This window comes from Triticum urartu, chromosome 1 (genome assembly GCF_003073215.2).
Source record: "Triticum urartu cultivar G1812 chromosome 1, Tu2.1, whole genome shotgun sequence".
In the NCBI taxonomy this organism is placed as follows: Eukaryota; Viridiplantae; Streptophyta; class Magnoliopsida; order Poales; family Poaceae; genus Triticum; species Triticum urartu.
The window spans coordinates 54,174,276-54,194,949 of NC_053022.1; the positions used below are offsets into that span (position 1 = coordinate 54,174,276).

Sequence of the window (20,674 nt, forward strand, 5' to 3'; positions counted from 1 at the left end):
TCAACATTTTTCAAAACTTATTTTTTGATACTCTTTTCTATACACATTGTACATTATTTGTATATAATTTTTAATATATGGGAAACATTTTTTCTGTAGACATTTAACATTTTTTAATACATGCTAACATTTTTGTAACATTTATGTAAAGTGTTTTTTGAAACATATATATTTAGAATACATAGAAGTATAAAAAGGTAAACAAAGATAGCAAAAATATGAAACAAAAAGGGTAAAAAAAATGAGCCACTAACCTCCCGTGTATTGAGCTGGCTCATTTGGGAAGGCGCCTGGTTACGCATGCGCTAGTTGGACCGGCCCATTCCCAAGCTCCTTGAGACGAGAGCTGACTCTGTCTTGCTTGGGCGCCCTATGTCTCGCATTAAAGGAGCTGTGAGGGTATTTCCAGCCGCGTTCCCAAGAAGGCCCCTCAGTCGTTTTTTCGTTCGCTGGTGTTAAAAAACCGATCTAGTCACGCATCCAAGAGCCTAGTTTTCGCCGGCTCGGGCCGAAATTGACGTCGGCGGACCCAACCCGAACCCGGCGCGTTGGGGGTCGCTCGAGGGCGCCGGGCGAATCATTTTTGGCGCGAAGAGCCGCGGCCCGCCGCGTCAGCGACTCTACTTTCTTCTCGCCCCTTCGTCGTCCTCATCGCCTCGTTTCCCACGACGAATCAATACCAAATCTGCCGCGCGCTACCGCGTCGGTCAGGCTCCATTGATGCCTCACGGGCGGCGCAGTGAAGACTAGGCGACGCGTTCCTTGGCCGCCACGCAATCACGCCACGCGTAACGCGCCGGCCAAGCCTACCACGCGGCGTCTCCGCCTATAAAAGCCGACTGCAAGCGCGCCGGAGAGACTCACCCCGATCATCCACCGACGACGCGCTCATTTCTCCCCCTTTCCTTCTCTCGCCGTCACCAGTTGAGAAAGTATGGCCGAGCGTTTCCCACGCGACGGCGCGGCGGCGAACGGATTCGGGCGCAGTCATCTGCACGAGGACGAGGCTCGCCTCCTTTTCGAGGCTGAGTACCCGGTCCCGCGTGTGCCCGGGGCGTGGAGGATCAGCGCCGGCGGCGTGCCGGTGCCCTCGGTACCCACCGGCGCGGCGCGGCGTGCGGAGATCGCACGCATCCGCTCGTCCCTGTCGCGTGCGGCGAGGGAGGGGCCCCGGTACGTCCCCGACAGCCCAATCTGGGAGCCGTACTTCCGCCGCCGGCACGACGAGCAGCTCAAGGCCACCAACGGCGTCGTGCCCTCCGGCAGGTTCAACGCCGCCGGCCGGCGTCGGTGGTGGGGCGTGCCCGGGCGCACGTTGGAGTCCGTCCTCGAGTACAACGAGGGCGGCAACACGCCGCGCCTCGAGTACCCTGCTCCCCCGTCCTTCTCACGCCGTCGGGGCCGCCGAGGAAGCTCCTGGACGCCGAGGCGCATGGAGACCGGGGTGTCCTCTTCCTCGTCCGGCGGCTCTCCCTGCCTCCACTTCCGCCCCGTCAAGCCGGAGCCCCAGGACACGCCTGTCAGCGCGCGTACCCGCAGCTCCGGCGCCCTCGTCGAGCCCAAGGTGGAGTCCAGCCTCCCCCCGGAGTACGAGGAGATAGCCCGGCGCGGCTTCTCCGACGAGGACGCCATGCGATGGTCGCGTGACGACTACGTGCGCGAGGAGATGGTCCGGCAACGCCGGGTCCTGGAGGAGATCGCCGCCCGCAAACGTGGGCGCGAGGACGAGGACGGTGTCGTCGTCCTCGATAGCGACGACGACGACGCCCCCGGACCGTCCACCCCGCCGCGCCAACCGAGGGAGGGATGCAGCAGGGACGGTGGAGGCGTAGGTGGGGGCGACAACGACGACGACGGTGACTACACGCGGTTCTACAGCAGCCTCCTTGGCATGTAGAACCGCGTGGGCGGGCGGCGAGGCGGGCGGCGAGGGAGACGGCGGGGGTAGCCCGCGGTAGTTTTTTTTTCTTTTTTGTAAAATATGTTTAAATTTGAACGAACTCGCCCGTGTTTGCGTTGTGTTTGCGCCGAATTTGAACATTTTAAAAACCCGTGGGGGGCCGCAACTGGGGGCATCACGCCCCCAGTGCGCGGTTTAGCGCCGGTGCGCCCCCAGGGGGCGATTTTTTGCCCCTCTTGGGGGCCAACGGCTGGAGATGCCCTGAGAAGCGATCGTTCGGGAGCCTCCCAAGGGTCACTTGGGGGTGGGTTGATAGCGTGCCACTTGGCGCGTTCTCAGCCGCCGCCACGTGTCGCACTCTGGATGCTGCATTCGGTTTTGTTTTTTTCACACGCATTTTCTTCTTTTTAGATGGTTTTTTTTTACCTTTTTCGGTTTTTCTTAATTTTTTGACTATAAAAATTATGTGAAAACACACTTTTTTTTGCAAGAGGCATGGTTTTGCTTTCACTAGAGGCACGACCTTGCTTCTTGAAAAAAAATCGTTCCATGAAAGGCATGGTTTTGCTTTCGTGAGAGGCATAATTTTGCTTCCGCGAGAGAAACGACAGCGCCTCGCGGAAATGAAAAATAACTCCTTTTTACCTTTCGCGACTCTCAGAAACGAAAAAAACGTATCTTTTCTTTTTCCTTTTGCCAGAGTCACGAACGTGCTGAAAACTTATTGACATGTGATCTAAGTTTGAAGATCTCGACTCGAGGAATCCAACGATGAAAATGATTCCAGGTTTGGACGCACGGCTTAAGAGATAAAACGTTTTCAAGAAATAGATTTACAAAAAGAAAGAAAAACTTCTTAGCAGCGCGTCACTTGTCACAACCTGAAAAATTAAAATGATCTTTAGAAGAAGTACTCCTTAATTTGGGATTTCGGACAAGACAGGAGCGAACCCCCCACTGAAGCGAACTAGTTCGGCTGGCCCACGCACGCGCGAAACACCAGTCTTTTTTGTTCAGTTTTTTTCTTCACGCCTTTTCTTTTTCTACTTTTGTTTATACTTTAAAATATTCTAAATATATATAATGCAATTTTTTTAAAAAATGTTGAACAAATATTTGAAAAAAGTCTGCACAAGTATTTGAAAAAGTGTTAAACAAGTATTTGAAAAAAATATTGATCATGTTACTCATGTATATAAAAATGTTGAACAAGTGTTTGAAAATGTTGATCATGTATATAAGAATGAAGAATTAAAAAAAGAATAACCAAAAAATGAAAACCAAAAAAGAAACAAAATAAACCAAAGGAAAAATGTTGACCATGTATTCAAAAAATATTAATCTTGAATTTGAAAAATGTAATCAAGCATTTGAAAAATGTTGAAAACATGTATAGAAAAAATGTCACATATTAGAAAAATGTTAAATTTTTATTGAAAAAGTGTTAAACTTGTATTAGAAAAATGCTGTTGGCATATACAAAAAATGTTGAATGAAAACCAGAACAAATAATGAAAACAAAAGAAATGAAAAAAAAGAAAAAACTTAAGAAACAAATGCAAAAAATATGGAAAAAAATGAAGAAGAAAATAGAAAACAAAAAAACGTGAAGGAAACTGAATAAAACAGAAAAAGCGGTAAATAGGCTCTTTTAGATTAATCGGATTTTTTTTGAACATCAGTACAGCCACAAACGCTCATATACATACGCATATATACTCACCCCTATAAACACATACACACATACCTTACCCCTATGAGCACCTTCGAAAGATTGAGCCGTCATATCATTTTGAAAATTACGAAGTCATCATAGACACCTCGTCGTCGACGGAAACGTCTCCTCCCACTGAATACGCATCGCTGGAAATCCTGAAATAAATACAAGCAATTTGCGGGTAATTTTCTGTGTTTCTTTTACTAGCTACGTGGGCGCGAATGGGTCGGTCCAATATGACGCGATGGAGGAAAAACCTTCAGCGAGAACCCCCACGTTGTCACGGGCCTGGGCTTCGATCTCGGCCCGTACTACAGTGGACTGGGCCATGTCCATGTCAGTTTGGGCCTGTCGCTTCACGCGGAGCGAAGCCAGCCGTTGCGGCAGGGCAGAACACCCCGCGAATGGCGAACAAGTTCCGTTCTACAGAGCCGCACTCGGTTTCAAACCCTCTTCCCCACTCGCTTCCACAGTTCTCTGCTTCCGTTCCGCCCCACCGAAACTAGGGTTTCCGGTCGGAATCGCGGCGAGGATGCCGGCCAGAGCGGCCGCGGCCGCCGCGGAAGGCGAGGAGAAGGCGGCGGAGGCGGGGGGCAGGGAGCTGCTGTACTGCGGCACGGTGCGCTTCGACATCATGGGCCGGAAGGTGAAGGGCGGGGTGCAGGGCAGAGGCAACCTGGTGTCCCCCACGCGGCTGCGCCCTCTCGTGGGCGTGGACATCCGCTTCGTCGCCTCCGGCTGCGGTGAGTTCCTTCCTCCCCTCCTCCGCGTCCGAGGATGAGTTCCTTACTTTCCTCCACTGTATTTCTTCATCTAATATGAGGAGGCATGGGAACCCCGCCCAGTTTGTGCGCCGAAATTCTTGGATTGGTGGGTGGTCATAGGCTCATAGCGTTTATTGAATGCTGTCAAGTAGTAGTAAAATCGGGTTATGGTCATATCGATTTTGCTAATTGATTCCTACATTTTGCCAGCGGCTTGCCACTGTGTTGCTCTGAGTTCTGACGGCCGTTGCTTCTCATGGGGTCGAAATGAGGTATAAGTATGCGTGGATGCTTGATTTTTGTTATGTTTCTTACTTAACACTGTTATTTCTAGCAGAAGGGGCAGCTGGGGCATGGGGACACTCTCTTGCGTAACCTGCCAACTGTTGTTTCTAAACTATCAAAGTGAGATTCCTCTGCATTGCCCTTCATTTTAGTTTTAAAAAAAGGTGTGTATGGTATTGCTGAACCCATGAATATGTACCATCCAACATACTTGAACTGAATGGTCCAACGGTGTTATATGTTTTCTCGACATGTTTCTAAATGCTAATCAGCACTTGTCAATTCTGCAGATACAACATAATCGCAGCAGGTGTTGGAAGAAATCATACCGTGGTCGTAACTGATGAAGGGAAGTCCTTTGCATTTGGTGACAACAGACATGGCCAGTTGGGGACTGGTTCACTAAGGAGTGGTTGACTCCCTCACCTTTTCCTTTATTTTTATGATTGATAGATGACACAACTAGAAGTGCAACAAATACAACTGGTGTGCGGAAATACCATTTTGTTAGTACTATAATCTACAGTTGTGTTCTGTTACGATGTTACCTGTTCTTGGAACCTACCTGTCTGGGTGATAACGAAACCAATAAAAATATTTATGCCATGTGCATACAGAACTTATATTGTTCAGGATGATGGGGTAGTTTTTACAATTTCATGGGAATTTGACCATATGGGAAGCTCATTTTCCCGTTGGGTTCTAACATTGCTGTTATTTCGTGTTGTCCCTGACTACGTGTTGTTCTAAATTTGGTGCAGGAACTAAGGTGTTGCCAGTCCCCTGCCTTGTTACCAAAGCAACTAATGCTGTTTGTGGTGCTGAATTTACTGTCTGGCTGTCATCAGTTGAGGGCTCTTCCATACTGTATGGCCTTGCTGAAACTATGAAACTTAAAGATTAGCAACCTCTTTCCTCTTTCAGAATAAGCAAAAGGCTTTGATCATCTTCTCATGATAACATTATCTTCTTTGGCTGTATTTAGTGGTTTTGTTCTTGTTCATCAATTTTTTGAATATGTATTTTATTCTTCTGTTCTATTCAGTACAGCAGGTCTTCCCCAGTACGGCCAACTTGGTCATGGAAGCGACAATGAGGTTGATTGCTACTCTGTTAACAATCACACCTACTAAATTTGCTATCATCAGTAATTGTGATTTGGTTTATGATGTTACAGTATAATGCCAATGCATCATCGGTAAGGCTAACATATGATCCCCAGCCCCACCCCAGGGCAATAGCTGCATTATCTGGGAAGACCGTTGTCAAAGTTGCCTGTGGAACAAATCATACAGGTTCTTTTCCTTTCTTTCTTTTTCTTGTTAATTTGAGTCTTGAGGATCAGCACTGATACTAAAACCTTTGCTATACTTGGATGTTGCAGTTGCAGTTGATTCAAGTGGCTTTGTTTACACGTATGTTCCTTCTCCACCATTTGTTTGACAATGTTACAAACTTACAATCCAGATAGTTGACTAACTAGTGTCTCTATACATGTTGTATAAAAGTCCCTTTCTGCATACATTAATATGATTCCTTCATGTCACATTTATGTTCTCTCACATGGTTCCTTTTTATGTTTTACCAGCTGGGGTTTTGGTGGATATGGAAGGTAACTTATTCTTGTCATGTATGGTGTATCTCACTGTATTCATGATGTATCTTACATTGTTCATCTGTCCACTTTCTTACGATGTAGGTTGGGTCACAATGAACAGAAAGATGAGTGGCAACCACGCCTCGTTGAAATATTTCAAAAGAACAATATGCTATCTCCCAGTGATATTATCTCAGCTGGTTCTGCAAGTTCTGCGTGCACTGCCGGTGGTATGATGCGTATATATCTGATGCACTTGCTATTTTATCATGCACTCTGGGATAAAATTACCACAGGAGTTTATTGCTTGGGCTATATGACAAAATATACTAGAAAAAGATAGTTTTGAGAATATAGTTTGGCCGAGGGTCCCATATGGATCAAGCAGCTCTTGTGATTAGTTTACCTTGCACCTTAAGTTGATGTTTTAGTTATGTTTGTGTTGCATGTCTTGGTGAGCTGATTATACAATTCAAACATCCAAGTCAGATGGCATAGGACAATTGAGTTAGCAATGGAACTTAGCCTGTTGAAGACCAAACCTCTCAAGCCTGACAAACATTATTGTATCATATGTTAGCATTTTCTCTGTGTTTGCATACATATGCCTAAAAGTTGTCAAACGTTGTTGCCTTTTAAGTGTATGCTTCTGTGCGCGTTACTACTTGAAAAGGAGCTCAAAACTTGGGTACTTTCTGATAATATTGCTCTTAAATTATTTCAGTTGAAGGAAAACATCGTGTAAATGTTCACAATCATTTTCGTTTTCCTGTCATACTGCCCATACATAATTTCCTACTCCCTCCATCCTAATTTACATGGTGCCCATGTGTGTTAGTGTTTAACTTTGACCAATGAAATGTAGATTATGTGCCAGAAAAGATGTACCATCACGAAAAAAGGTTTCAATGGTATAGTTTTTATGGCACATTACTTATTATTATTGGTCTAATTAAATCACAAAAGACAAGGACGCCATGCAAACTAGGACGGATGGAGTGTAAGAGCAGCTTTTTATCATTAAAGTGGGGTGCTATAGACAGAGGGTCTAGATGTGGCTGAAGATGCAGTGATATGTGTTTTCAGATATGTAAATCAAATACTTTAGCAGGTTTTTTATTGCACTGAGCATTTTGTAGAGCAAGACTATTCATGGAAATATCTGGTCACTTGACGTTGTGAGCATCAAATCAGATTGTCCTGTTTTAGGATGGGCATACCACTCTGGGCAAATAATTATCTAAACTAAGGAAGAACAGTAGTCTTTATTTTTTATTGACTATTTATGATGTTTGGGTTTAGTTGCATTACAAAAGGAGGCATAAGCCATGATTCCTGAATCATCCTATTTTTCATCTGCAAGTAGATCTCATACCGCATATGTTTGGAAAATAGTATTGTCGTTATACCTTTGCACTCTTTCAGTCAGATTGATGTTCTGTTGATTGTGTTGCAATATTTAGAACTGCTATATTTTAATTAAATGTTGGTCCATTGGTTTGATTTTAGGTCGTGGGCAGCTGTATGTGTGGGGAAAGTTGAAGAACTGGGGCGATGAGTGCATGTATCCAAAGCCAGTTAGAGATTTAAGGTTCCTTACAAACTGTGAAATACCATAGTGATGAGCAGTGTCTTAGATGGCTACACTCTGCTGTTTAGCTATTCTGATAATAAGCTTCCTGTTGAAATACTATTATCCTCACTTATCATTTTAATAGATGATTTGTTTGCTTCAGCGGTTGGAACATCCGCTGCATGGCTTCTGGCGACATGCACCATATTGTTGGTGCAGAGGATTCTTGCATAAGTTGGGGTCTTTCTGAATATGGAGAGCTTGGTTATGGCCCTACACAAAAGTACATCTATTTAAAATGCTAATACCATGTGAAATACAAGTCTTGCAACCTTCGAGATTTCAACCATTTAACTTCTCTGACCAGTTATTGTTATGCATTATATACAGGTCATCTGTAAATCCTAAAAAGGTTGACATTCTTGAAGGAATGCATGTTACAAGGTAATTGCACGAAATCAACATGTAAATGTTGTGGCATCCTCTATTCATACTATTATTCTATACTAAGCTCAGAACAATTCTGCAGTGTTGGTTGTGGAGTTGGGATGTCTCTGATTGTTGTAGACAGGGCAAATGTTGGTGGTAAGCTTGACCAGGTAACTAACTGGGATTTCATGCACGAGCTGTTTACTCGCTTGAAGTTACTGACAGGGTAAAGATTTAATGTAATTTATTAAAAATATTTGTGCAAAACAAAAGATACGGGTTGAATAAATCAGCAGCATGACTTTGGGTAGTGTAGTGAGCTATGTGTGTTAACATGCATTAAACATCTCCTAAACCAACTACTCAAAGCATATCAATATTAGTAACAGAGCCAGGTGATTAATCACAGGCACATGCTAATGATGAGGAGTTAACTTTTAGGAGGTAACAGTGAAACAAAAATGTCTTGGAGTTATTGATCCATAAACCTTTTTTGAGAAATTGTTTGTCAATTTAAAAAGTGTCATTTACTCATAATACCTGCCTCCCTCTTCTCTTTGGTTGTCAAGTTGTCACATCTTGTAGTGCTTAGATTGACAATAACATGTTTCTACACCCAGGAATGCGACTAGTTTACTTACTACCTTCTTTTTACGAGAACAGTAGAGTACTCAACAGGACATACTAGTTAACTGTACCCCATAATATGGATGTTCTGTACGGCCTTCTATTACCTAGTGTCCAATACATGTATTATTACTTTTGTCGCAGCTGGATAATTTTGATGGTGATATTGATGCTCTCTTTCAAGGTGTGCATTTCTCTTATGTATTTTTACGATGACAATTATTAAAATTTCATTTGTCTGTGAACTTGGAAATTTGATGGGCCAATATCATTCTAGTCTTGCTTGATCTGTTGCAAAGGAAACTATTATCCTTGCTCAAGATATTGAAACTAGCTAACTGTTACTCGGCTTTTTAGAGAATACGAAAAAGCTCTATTTTCTTCCGCGCCGTGACATTAAAGAAAAACAAAAACGAAAGACGAGCCAACATGCCGCAATCGACGAAACAGGTACTTGCCAGGTCACCTCCCCTTGTATCAATTGTACAGTAATCATTCTTGTAGCCAGTTTCCCTATTTAAGTTCTCGGTTTATATATTTATATTCAGACATCATCAAAACATATATGATGCATGTATCTCAAAATTTTGACGTAATATGAGATTAAATAGTTAAATACAAAACAATCTTGAATATTAAATGCTAAAAGGATGATAGTGAAATCATGACTTGGAGATTTATCACGAAATTCAGAAGTTCTAAACTGCAAAAGGAAGCAACTAACAAGAAGGATAAAAATTTGAAATTGATATATAGTGTAGTGTATAGTAGCAGAAACTAACAATTATAAATTAGCAAGCGCATTTGTAAATCAGCAAATGTGCAGTAGCACATATATTCTTGCACCTCCAGTGTACAACCATGCCATCACATATTCATAGGGAAGCAATTTAACGACATCACTGCACGCCAATTTCTGGTTCAAATTTAGTGATTCACACATGTGCTGCAGTCTGCAATATCCGGTCTACAAAATGGCATCTTGATTATACCACTTAAAACAGCCTGGTAAGCAGTAACCCCATGAAAACTTGTTAATACTCAATTTTGTGTGCTCGTAACATGGGTGGGGACGTTTTACTAGTATATGGTCTACAGGTCTAGATTTCTAGTATGGTCTTGCTGAATTTGTTCCTTGCTCATAACTTTTTTTGTATACCGTTGTCCAATAAAATTAATTAGATATCCTGTCAATAGTTATTCGGTGCTTAGTTTTAGTCTGTAGAGTTTGGAACTGGTATGATTGTGGCCTTATGTGTGTCAGCTTCTCCACATGTGAAGGTTAAAAACTTCTTAAAACAGCACCAGAGGGATCGTAGAAGAAATCTAGGGAAGGATGAATTGCAAATTCTGCTGTTACATCTTTATAGCATGTACATGATGCACAGGTTACCATGCTGAATAGCCCATTAATCCCCTTGTGCCATGATTTGTCAAGCGTAGTTCAAGCTGGCCCAACTTTAGCTTAGTTTTGGGTTAAGAAAATCACAGGAGCCAGGAGAAAAATGAAAATATCGAGTAGGTTGTTGGTCATTATTAGTTTTGGCCTGTTCACAATAGAATTATTTATCTATGCAGCAGTGACCGCCATAGATTCAGGTGGCTGGTTTTGACTTTCAAGTATCTCTCCTCCTAATGTTGATCCTAACGCTTTCGGAACAGAGATGTTGATAAATTGAGATGTTCTCCACTGCCATGCTTTCAGCTCAACAATTAGTCGATCGTTTGCTGCATTTTGGTTTTTAAATTTCCTTCTTCCGTGGCCACTATGTCGAGCACCAGCACTTAAGATGCATGAAATTCTGCATCCTGTTCTCACTCACTCGAATAGCTTGTCGTTATGTGGCCAATACGTTGGTCAGCCCGTTTCTTCTAAGGTCTGGGCAACTTATCGCAGATCTCATGCGCCGCTTGAGGCGTTCCTGGGCGGTGTTAGATAGGTGGCCGCACCTTTTCTTTTTCTTTTTACAACTTTTGAATAAAAAGGCAAGGTAAGGAAGTGCCCCTTTGAGTGGCTTTCTTTGCAGTTGATAGGACAAGTGCATATACAAATGGTAATCAAACTCAACAAATAAACAAGCAATCTTAACATTATGTCTCTACAAGATACTCCTCTCCACCATGCCGTTGTATTGCATCGCATCCGCCTTCGCATCCTCACCGCTCTCCGTTGCCCCAATGAGCCGACGCTCACCTTCATTATCGCCTTCTTGAGAAGCTGCTCCTTCGCCATCTTATTAGTCCTCAACACGGCCCACGTCGCGAGCATCGCAGAAGAAGTAGCAGTCCTTGTTGTAAACGCCAGGGGTTTGCGGGATGAAGGGCACAATGCAGGGCATAAACTGGAGCACACACATGGAAGGGGTGAGGAACTGGAACGCTAGCATCTGAACGATGGAAAATCCCCGCTCGCTGTCGTTGTGGTGCCTGCCGCCGAGGCCAACGTGACTGTGCCGCATGTAGTGTCCTAGAGCAGGCGGAGATTGTGCGCCGCGCTCCCATTGCGCGCCCACGAGCAAAGAGGATCACCTTTGATCATTGAACCCTTGCCAATGTTGAAAGCAAATGGCTCCTGCCCAGGGTCTTTGGTTCTGAAAAAATAAACATAATACCGTAAGATAAATTTCTAATGTAAAAGAATGTGAAAAATGTTGCATCCAAGAGTTATGATCTACTCCCTCCGTTCCGAATTACTTGTCGCAGGTATGGATGTATCTAGATGTAAGGCATGGTAGCACAATTCTTACCAATGAAATATTTATACACGAGACATGATAAGAGAAATGCTGCATTGTTCACAAAATTTACTGCACGGAAGCTAAGCTATGGCCCGTGAATCACAAAAAATAAAGAAGACTATTCATGATATACCTCTAAAACTTGGTGGACAGATAAATTAACACTGGATAGCAACATGACAAGAAACAAAAGTTAGCCAGCCGTTAAACTAATACAGGATAAGAAGTCTAAAATCTATCAGAAAAGGTAGCTATACTGGACAATGGTACACTTGCAACTCTAGTTGAATCTAGACTGACTACTCTAGAGCTCCATGTGGCAGCAACGACTGCCCGTTGCAAAAGTGAAGCAAGACGGGTGAGATTATCTTGGTGAAGAGGGGAAGGACGTGTTGTTGTTCCCTTGCTGTCCTTTTTGGCACATCGGACCCGGGTGACCTCGGGACAGAGAAGCACGATCACATAAGAAATATAAGATCAGTGTTGGCGGCTCGATACCCGGCCACAGTCGTCTTGAGCGGGCGTGGTGGCGCCATGCAGCCTTATCTGAGCAATAAAAGGAAGTGCAATCAATCAATTGGCTGATTAAGGGTATATACAAATGAGATCATAAGAAATGAGCTCCTAAATGAAAATAAACAGCACTGTAAGTGAAACCAAAATAAGGAGCCTGATAGCTGGGCAGGCATGAAGAAGAAATCATGAAAAGCATTTTCAATTAGAACAGTTGTGTGCAGGAGCATATGTGAGGATTGGTGCTGTGAACCACCAGTGAAGGTAGCATAGACAACAAGGTTATTCCTAAATGTAAACAAAGCAGAATGTTTTGCACATCCAAGTTTCAGTCACCAAATTTGAGTGTTTTGAAAGGAAAGTGAGCGAGGTAGGCTGACATACTGGACCAAGCAAATACAATGCTTTTGTATTACCTGTGGAATAACATGGTCTAAATTAGATATCACAGATAGGGAAAGAGATAATGTGTATGAGCGAGACCCAAATTAACAATCTACCATATCATACAAAAAAAGGAAAGCAACAGAATAGTAAAACTATGCTTTTATATGCTGAATCATATTTTTGAACAGACTATCGACTTGAAAGAAAGGAATTAATCATGGTGAGCTCAATTTTATAGGCAACAGGTGTCAGCGAAGTTGTATTTTTCTGAACACATGTTGTGGCAGTGACTAATCTTCTTAACTTCTTTCTTCAAAAAGCATGTCTTGCAGTTTTCTGAAGATTTTCATCAATTGTATCCTTGGTCTACAATTGTTTGAAGAATTGTATGCAAATCAATGTATCCTTGGGCACAATCAAATTTACGAAAAAGGGTTTCCCCCCTTTATTTATATTATAAAGCACCAACACAACATCGAAGCATCCGATACAAACGCACGCCACACACAGCCAAGGCAAGATACACGAATGCCGGGCACCGACACACAACCTCAACAACTATGAAGCACCTATAAGATGTGCAAAACAGATCCGCTTAGAGCCGATGGAGACTACCACCATGAGGAGCGATCGTCTGGGAGGATGTGCGACGGACACGTCGGACCGAGGACTCCAAGACGGTGCCTCCAGGAAGGGCACGACCACGAACATCGTCACTGTCCGATCCGAAGATCAAGTTTTCACCCGGAGTAAGACGGAAGGAGTAGAAGCACCACGACGGAGCCTGCAAGGAGGAACACGTCGTCCACGGACGCCATCACCAACCAGTGCACGGACTGGGTAGGTGATGGACCGCGGTGCTTCAACCCCTCCGCCGTAACCCCAGTCCGCCAACCACCCGCAGCCATGCCGCCCGAGCGGCCATGGTTGCCTGTCTGTAGCCGAGCCATGCAATCCGCCCACGACCAACTCAGCTCCCACGGCCAGGGCCGCCGCACTGCCATGAGACCACCCCGAGAGCCACCAAAGGCCACAACTTGCCCAGATCCGGGACCCCAACCACCTCCAGAGCAGCCGGCGGCAAACCTGACTCGAGAAGGGCCGCGGCCATACATCGACCGGGGGAAAGGGGAGGCGGGGAAGTGGCTCATGGCCACGACCGGCGCCCGTGCCAGCTCCAACCCCCCCCCCCCCCCCCCCCCCCCCCCCCCCCCCCCCCCCCCCCCCCCCCCACACACACACACACCAGAGATCCACGGCGAGAGGGCTGCCCGCGACCCGCGGCGCCGGATGCGACGCTGAGGCGCTGCCGGAAGCAACCGCCGTCGACGCCATCCATAGGCCCGCATCACCACCATGCCGCCTGCCGCCATCACCGTCCTACTCTTGAGCGCCGCTGCGCCCGGCACCGAGCGCCGCGTCCCCGCCTGCGAGATCTCACCCGTGACATACCCCACGCGCGGGGGAGGTAGGGGCCCCGCTGCCACCGGCGTCCTTTGGCGGCGGCAAGGGTGGAGGAGGGAGGAGGGGGTGCTAGCGGCGGAGATCTGGAGCCCCCTCCCCGACACCTCGCGGGTGGCGGCGGGGGAGGGGATAGGGTTCTTTCTGGATGATCTCGGCACTATCAAATTTCAGGAAACAACCAGGCTGGTGTGCCTTTTTTTACAGAACTCTATGGCTGGAGAGCCTTTTCGTGGGTAAGCAGGTGGATCAGAACATTTGGTGCCTATTTAACATTTTATAAAAATAACTACTATGAAAGCCACACCCAACAGCCAGCTATTTGACCTTCGTAAACCTTCTTTGCCAAGTTATACAAAGCAACAACACATGTCTTGCTGTCTATTTTTTTTTATTTTTCTCATCAAACAGACACCACATATGAACATCTAAAACTTTTTAGTTAGCTTCAAATCCATAGATATGAGCATCTTAAATTCTTTAGTTAGCCTACATTGATATGAGCACAGCCAATTGAGTAGGGAGAATAGACAGTATACCATGTCAACATCACCATTAGTAGACAAGCACATAATCCATGATATATGTACACGGTACACCATTGCATTTTTTTAGTTGAAAAGAGATCAGAAGCATCCTAATGAGTTACATCGAGATAATCTGATTGCATGTGTTTTAAACGTCCATGCTGGGCCGTGTCTTGATCAACACGCATGCAGATTCGAAAGCACATCTCATATTTAATTTGTACCGAGTATAAACATGAACTTGAGTTGTTTTACTCAAACATATAGTAAGGATAATCCTATAAGAACTGTACAGGCAAAAAGACCCATTCTGGTTACCCTGCCACTGGCCCATCTCATAGCAGTTCAGACAAACACACACATAACATGATAAGAGTACAAAAAACATTAGAACTCACTGACATGCATGGCACAAGCTAGCAAAACAGAATGATTAGATTATTTAGAGATGCATCAACACCAATCACGAATTGGACCGGAGCATGTTATCCGCTTGTCCAGCAGAAAATTAAAGAGGTGGTGCCTTTTGGAAACAAACCGCTCCATCTTGATCCCATTCAACTCAATTTCTGATGCTACCTACAACACACAGTTGTGTCTTGTGGCCTTGTGGGGATAAATATGTACATCTGCCAGGAGAAATTATGCATAAAATTGAGCTATGAGCTATGTTTTATTTAGAATGCAGGTCATAAAATTGAAAATTTGGAAAAAATAATGGGATGCAAATCATTTTGTGGTTTGAGTGCTGCTCATTGTACATGACTGACTTGGTTGAAGTGAAGAAAAATAAAAATACCTCTTGGTTTTGGTTGAGCTTTCCTGCAAGTGGTAGCAATAGGGGTTTTTTCCCACAACTTGGGGTTCCAAGAAGAAGAGCCATCCATTTATGTATGTGCACGAAACAAACGCAGCTTGGTTACTGTATTTTGAAGAAAAAGTTTCAGAGATCTTGGTGCTCACCTAAATAAGATCGCAGAAGAAAATGTATCATGAGACATTCTACATTGCAAAAATAGGAAACTAAAATACTTGAAAACTTGGAGGGTTCTACATCAGTATGAGCATTGTAGAATATTTCAAGCTTGTGAAACAAACAAAAAAGCAGGCTAACAATGTAAAGATAATTGTATGTAAAATATTTTATGGTGATGAATGTCAGGATGAGTGAAGGTGAACCGAAAGAAGATAAGAAACTGATATATTGGGTTAGAAGAAATTTGCAACAATGGATGATAGGAATCAGAACATACCAAGGGCATTTATTTACATTCAGATGTCGATTTTCAAAAAGAGTCTGCTCCCCAAATATAAGCCGAACCTTTAATTTCAGTATCTTTTGAATTCATGAAACAAACTCTTTTTGTGTATCAAGACGAGTGGAATCAAATCTTCAGAGCACAAGAAGTACGACCAATAATTAACAATGATTCACAGCGAAATTGCATAGTATCCTCACCTGCTACTGGTTCCTGCCCTCTACATTAACACCCGGGGCAACCACCGCCATGGCATCTTGTGGATCTTGTCGCCGATGACACAACCGTTGAGCATGATCCTGGATAACATATGCAGTGTCACCGCCGTCGGCTCGTGCTTGACTGGGACAAGGTGTCTAAACAGGGGCTTCCTCCCAAATCCTCACCCTGCACGTACAGAATAAAAATGACGAGACGAGCACATCATGAATTAAGCAACTATAAATGTAACCTACACGGATATTAGTGTCCTAATCTTTGACCACATATCCCAACTGAACCTGTAAGGTACACATAATCAGGAACACACGCATATACATGCCAATTCCTCTGGTTTATCTGTAACATGCTATAACTTTTTATACTCTGCATCTTGTGTCAATTGGCAAAATGTTCATTAAATCACTGATTTTTAAAGATGCAAGTACATCTGAGCCATTTAGTAGTATCAGCTATAACTACACATCATAAAACTAAAATGCAGAATCATCTAGGAGTAGATCTCAAGGCACAGTAATTGTTTAAGATATCCTTTTTTATCAGTGCCTGCAATGTTTATGCCTACACTAATAAGTCCAGTTTTCAGTCACAATTTTCAGACATGTAACACTGCAAATCGACATACCTTTTGATCCAGCCTGGAGCTTTAGGATCCATTGTGCCTACCGACTGCTTGGAGGCCGGCGGCAAGACCTCCCTTCCAGCATCGGCCATGCTCTCTGCCGCATAGATCTGGCCATCCGCGCTAAACGCCGGCACGTCGGGTTGGCTATGCCGATGGCCATGCAGGCAGCAAGGTCCAGGAATTGACACCAAAATCTGTACCTAGGAAACAACACAAAAACCATATGGTGTCTATTAGGAGAAGATCATCCAAAAGAAAAATCAAAGAAGGGGAAGAAAAAGAAAGTGAACAACTGAAAACCAAGCACCAAACACTCAACAAATAGCCAAAATACACCAACAAAATTCCAAAGAAGCAACAAAAGAAAGAAGAAGAAACCAAGAGAGAAATAGGACATGCCAATCATATAATGGGTATGAAAGAAATTAGCCAACTTAAGTTAGGACCTCACTTAATTAGTCAAAGCAACATCAAAAATATTATTTTGCTCCTTGCTAGTTGCTGTAAAAAGGCATACAGCGATTCCATATTATCGGGTGGTTCTTAACTTCTTATTGCATAACTTTTCATGAACAATATGATATAATATCTTGGATGCTCCAATCTCCAAACTGTAAACCTTCCATCTGATATAGTGGCGATAGTGAATCATAATTGAATGGAGCACTATAACCGTCAGATTCACCAGTCTAATTAATATTTTAGAGCTACTTACACCAAAACCCTGGCCCTGTGTTACCATGGAGATGGCCTGAAAGAAACCACGATTCCTTCAGGAAAAAACCCCAGCAAAACTCACTGCTTCCTCTCTATTACAATGAAAATAAATTAATTCAAACAAACAATACATGCTGCGTTGTAGCCCCTAATACGATATTAGTAGTTTTACTACTATTTCTAGACACCAAAATAGTATGAACAATTAAATCATTGGCTACAAATCAAGCAATCCCTGCTCGATTTTGAAGTTCTTTTAGCGAAAGTTGAATTGAACATGAAAAAATCAAACAATATACAGAGAGGAGCTGGTACACCTGTGGATGGGTTGGAGATGAAGTTGATGTATACAACGACACTATCTCGACGAGGACGCCCGCCGCCACGCACGGCTGGGATCTGAGCGACCACCACGAGCACACTCGTCAGGATATCCGCTTGATTTTGTTGGTATGCATATCATTTTTCTTCCTGTAACACAGATATCTTTTGCATTAAGAACAATACACATGTCTCCATCTTCCACATGAGGTGCATAGGTTGGCTTGTCCTTGCCTTGAGACACAACAGCTATTTGGGATGCCACATGAGACTCATACTGGGTAGTCATTTGGGGATTTCAACTGCAATGTCAGTTTCATTTTCCAGTGAGAGCCAAAGAGTTGTAGTTTCTTTCACTCAAACTATAAGCTGGACGCTAGAAAGAATCATACTGGACAATTATTACAAGATTTAACTGCAGGCTACTTTTGTTTTTCAGGCAGGATCAAAGGGTTGTAGCTTCTTTCTCACAATCCAATAAATGAGTGAATCTGCACCAAATCAAAATAAGCATCAGATTGGATGTGAGATGGAGCAAAGAGGGATAGGATGGGATTGGATTGGGAGAAGCACGGACCAAAGCAAAACGAATTAACCAAACCTCATTCAGTCCAACATACCAAATCAACCTAAAAGCACACCGAACTTATCCAGACCCATCGCCGTCAGCGGGCTGGGCACTCGGCAGGCATGTCCATGCCTTGTGCGCCACCAGCCTCTCCACCGCGAACGACCTCCCCTGCACCTGCGGGGCTCTCCTGGTCCTCTTCTTCTTCCTCCTCCCCTCCTCCTAAGACCACCACCCCGGCACCCAACGGAGTTCAAAGAACAGCGGAACCCGATGGCACATCGATCATAGGGAGCGCCATGGCGCGGCGGAGGAGAAGAATCTGGGATGGGGGAGGCGGCGGCGGCGAGAGTTAGCATGGGAGAAAGAGGGAAGAGGAGAGGAGGAGGCGGCGGCAAAGAGGGAAGGCGCCGTGGTCTCGTGGAGTCTTGAGCGAGACCAGGTTAGGTTAGGCCAATCCTACATGCGTGAGCGACTTTGACCAATCCCGTTGCGTTCATTTTGTCGTTTCTTATCCGACGTGGCTAGTGCGAGAGGACGCCCCTTCCGCACACGTTAATGTTTCTCGATTTGCTATCAGACTGGAAAATAGAAATTGCATTAGTGTGCAAAAGGTAGCCAAGGGTCGTGGTGCGATGTTTGTCAACATTAGCCACATTGTTGGTCCATCCAATTCCAGTGCTCTGATATAATGGGCTCTGTTTAGTTTATAACTTTCCTGATCATTTTGGTCCATCCAATTCTAGTGCTTCTTCCATGTGCGAAACATACATAGTGCTCGTAAATGGCAGTCATGTACCAAATTTTCAAGCAAGCTCCGTAGTGATGGTTCACCTAATAAGATGCTTCTCTCCTACTGCACTTTCAGTGTGAAATGGTAAAACTGAAATTGAGTTGGGTTTACATTGGAATTGTTGCTGACTGCTAAAATGCCTACTCCAGCCTGAGTATCATTTTTACCTTTTGACAGTCGCTAAACTGAAATCTAAGCATGGATGGTTTTGAACCTCGGAACATGCAGAACCAGAAGCCGAGGACGAGATCAGACAGCAGGTAGCCAAGGAGGAGGCAGAGTGTGGCAGTCATGGTCGTGGGCGGGGCAGAGGCAGGGGGGCCAAGACGGCGACTCCGGAGCCAATGCCGTCAGGAAGGGGCAGAGGCAGAGGCCGTCCTAAGAAGGGAACCGGCAGCCCTGGCGCTTCTCCTCTGGAAGCCGGGAGCTCAGGACAAGGTGGGAAGAAGAGCGGGAAGCGAGGGAGGCCTCGCAAGTGATCGGCCGAGTTTTTTTGGGTCAGATCAGCTGGCAGCGATAGTGGTTGTTACTCTTTGGTGCTGCCGTGCCAGTGCTGCAGGTCCTGATTATGCCATACTAATCTGATGGCTTTGAACTCCTAGTCTAATGGAGATGGCAAGGGCTAGATTCATTACCTCCTGCAAATTGTGGATGCTAGCCATGGACACTGTAGGCACGAGCAGTGATGCTTTGGCGGCTGATGTTTTCTGAAGGAATGAACGAGTCATCCTGCAAGAAGATTTACCTTTTGCGCGAAATGGATGCAGAACAGAGTAACAAGAATGCTCAGTTTTTTCTTTTTTGAAGTTAACAAGAATGTTAAGTTTTATCAAAAAGAAAAACACGTTCAGGAAAAGTCGGACTGGCGCGAGAATCCCCGGGCCCGATGTTACCTTCCGTCAGAACTAAGAAATAGAAAAAATGTGCGTGATACGGTGATAGTATACCGATGAACGTCGGCCCACCACCTCCTGATGCTGCTCGGCGTGGAGACGCCGTCGCCGGGGCGTGCGGCGAGTTCTTCGTGGAATCGTGGTGGGAAAATGGGAGAGGCTGCTGCGGTATGACCTCGAGAGCCGCAGCAAGCCGGAGCTCCACGAGTGCAACCGCGCGCGGGTAGCCGGCGGCTAGACGCGCTCTACCGCCACTACAGTGCGTCCCCCTTCTCCAAGTGAGAAAGGCTACTGGTGTTTTTTTTTAGAAACTATCGATCTTTAGCAGTTGATGTGATGTGGTGATCAAAAGGTGCTCGATTTAAGGTGACAATGCACTGTAACATGGTCCATTCTTAGTTTCATTCCTGAGTTACGGCTAGAAGAAAGGTTCAATTTATCATTGCTACTTTTTTGAATGACTATGTGTTGTGTCATGGAACAACAAACTTAGATATAAGGACATTGATCAACACAAGATTATAATTTGCATTGTGTAAGTCGATGTGACTTATAACTGGAGCAACAAATTATTGACAGCAAAATAATTTGCATGGCAACACTTCCAATTCTCGAACAGGATGGGAACCTTTCCGGCTTCAAGAATCTTGCTTCTTCTCAATAAACATAAACTTCAACGGAGCAACAACAAACCGAACTTAAGTGACGCCTACGGCGCAACAACAAATCAAACTTAAGTGACGTATAGGTCCTATTTGCTG

At 44.6% G+C, this 20,674-nt stretch overlaps 1 protein-coding gene and 1 long non-coding RNA gene across 10 annotated transcripts; one reads left to right on the plus strand and one right to left on the minus strand.

Moving 5' to 3' along the window:
• The first annotated feature begins 4,033 nt into the window (after window positions 1-4,033).
• LOC125546658 (protein RCC2-like) lies at window positions 4,034-19,817 on the plus strand. Of its 9 annotated transcripts, XM_048710840.1 has the most exons (18): window positions 4,034-4,360; window positions 4,592-4,653; window positions 4,719-4,786; window positions 4,957-5,078; window positions 5,428-5,533; window positions 5,712-5,763; window positions 5,844-5,961; window positions 6,051-6,081; window positions 6,255-6,278; window positions 6,366-6,493; window positions 7,773-7,854; window positions 8,000-8,119; window positions 8,227-8,280; window positions 8,366-8,435; window positions 9,037-9,076; window positions 9,250-9,342; window positions 17,640-17,788; window positions 19,249-19,421. In XM_048710840.1, the coding sequence occupies exons 1-18, from the start codon at window positions 4,150-4,152 to the stop codon at window positions 19,282-19,284; spliced, it is 1,566 nt and encodes a 521-aa protein (XP_048566797.1). In that variant the 5' UTR covers window positions 4,034-4,149; the 3' UTR covers window positions 19,285-19,421. The 9 variants fall into 9 exon arrangements, with proteins under 9 accessions (XP_048566797.1, XP_048566791.1, XP_048566809.1 ...); XM_048710834.1 differs by lacking the exon at window positions 17,640-17,788 and having other exon boundaries at window positions 19,249-19,817; XM_048710852.1 differs by lacking the exon at window positions 9,037-9,076 and having other exon boundaries at window positions 19,249-19,363.
• LOC125546718 lies at window positions 11,773-17,649 on the minus strand. The gene is made up of 2 exons (XR_007300656.1): window positions 16,622-17,649; window positions 11,773-16,164 (listed from the first exon to the last, which is right to left on the minus strand). It is a non-coding gene; the product is annotated as an uncharacterized LOC125546718 (long non-coding RNA).
• Window positions 19,818-20,674: the final 857 nt, after the last annotated feature.

What these genes read in the sequence shown, in the direction of transcription:
- LOC125546658 (XM_048710834.1), top strand. Translation starts at nt 4,150, where the DNA reads ATGCCGGCCAGAGCGGCCGCGGCCGCCGCGGAAGGCGAGGAGAAGGCG. An exon ending in CTTCGTCGCCTCCGGCTGCG is followed by an intron (nt 4,361 to 4,591) that starts GTGAGTTCCTTC and finishes ACATTTTGCCAG; the next exon opens with CGGCTTGCCACTGTGTTGCT. An exon ending in TGCCGCAATCGACGAAACAG is followed by an intron (nt 9,343 to 19,248) that starts GTACTTGCCAGG and finishes CGGAACATGCAG; the next exon opens with AACCAGAAGCCGAGGACGAG.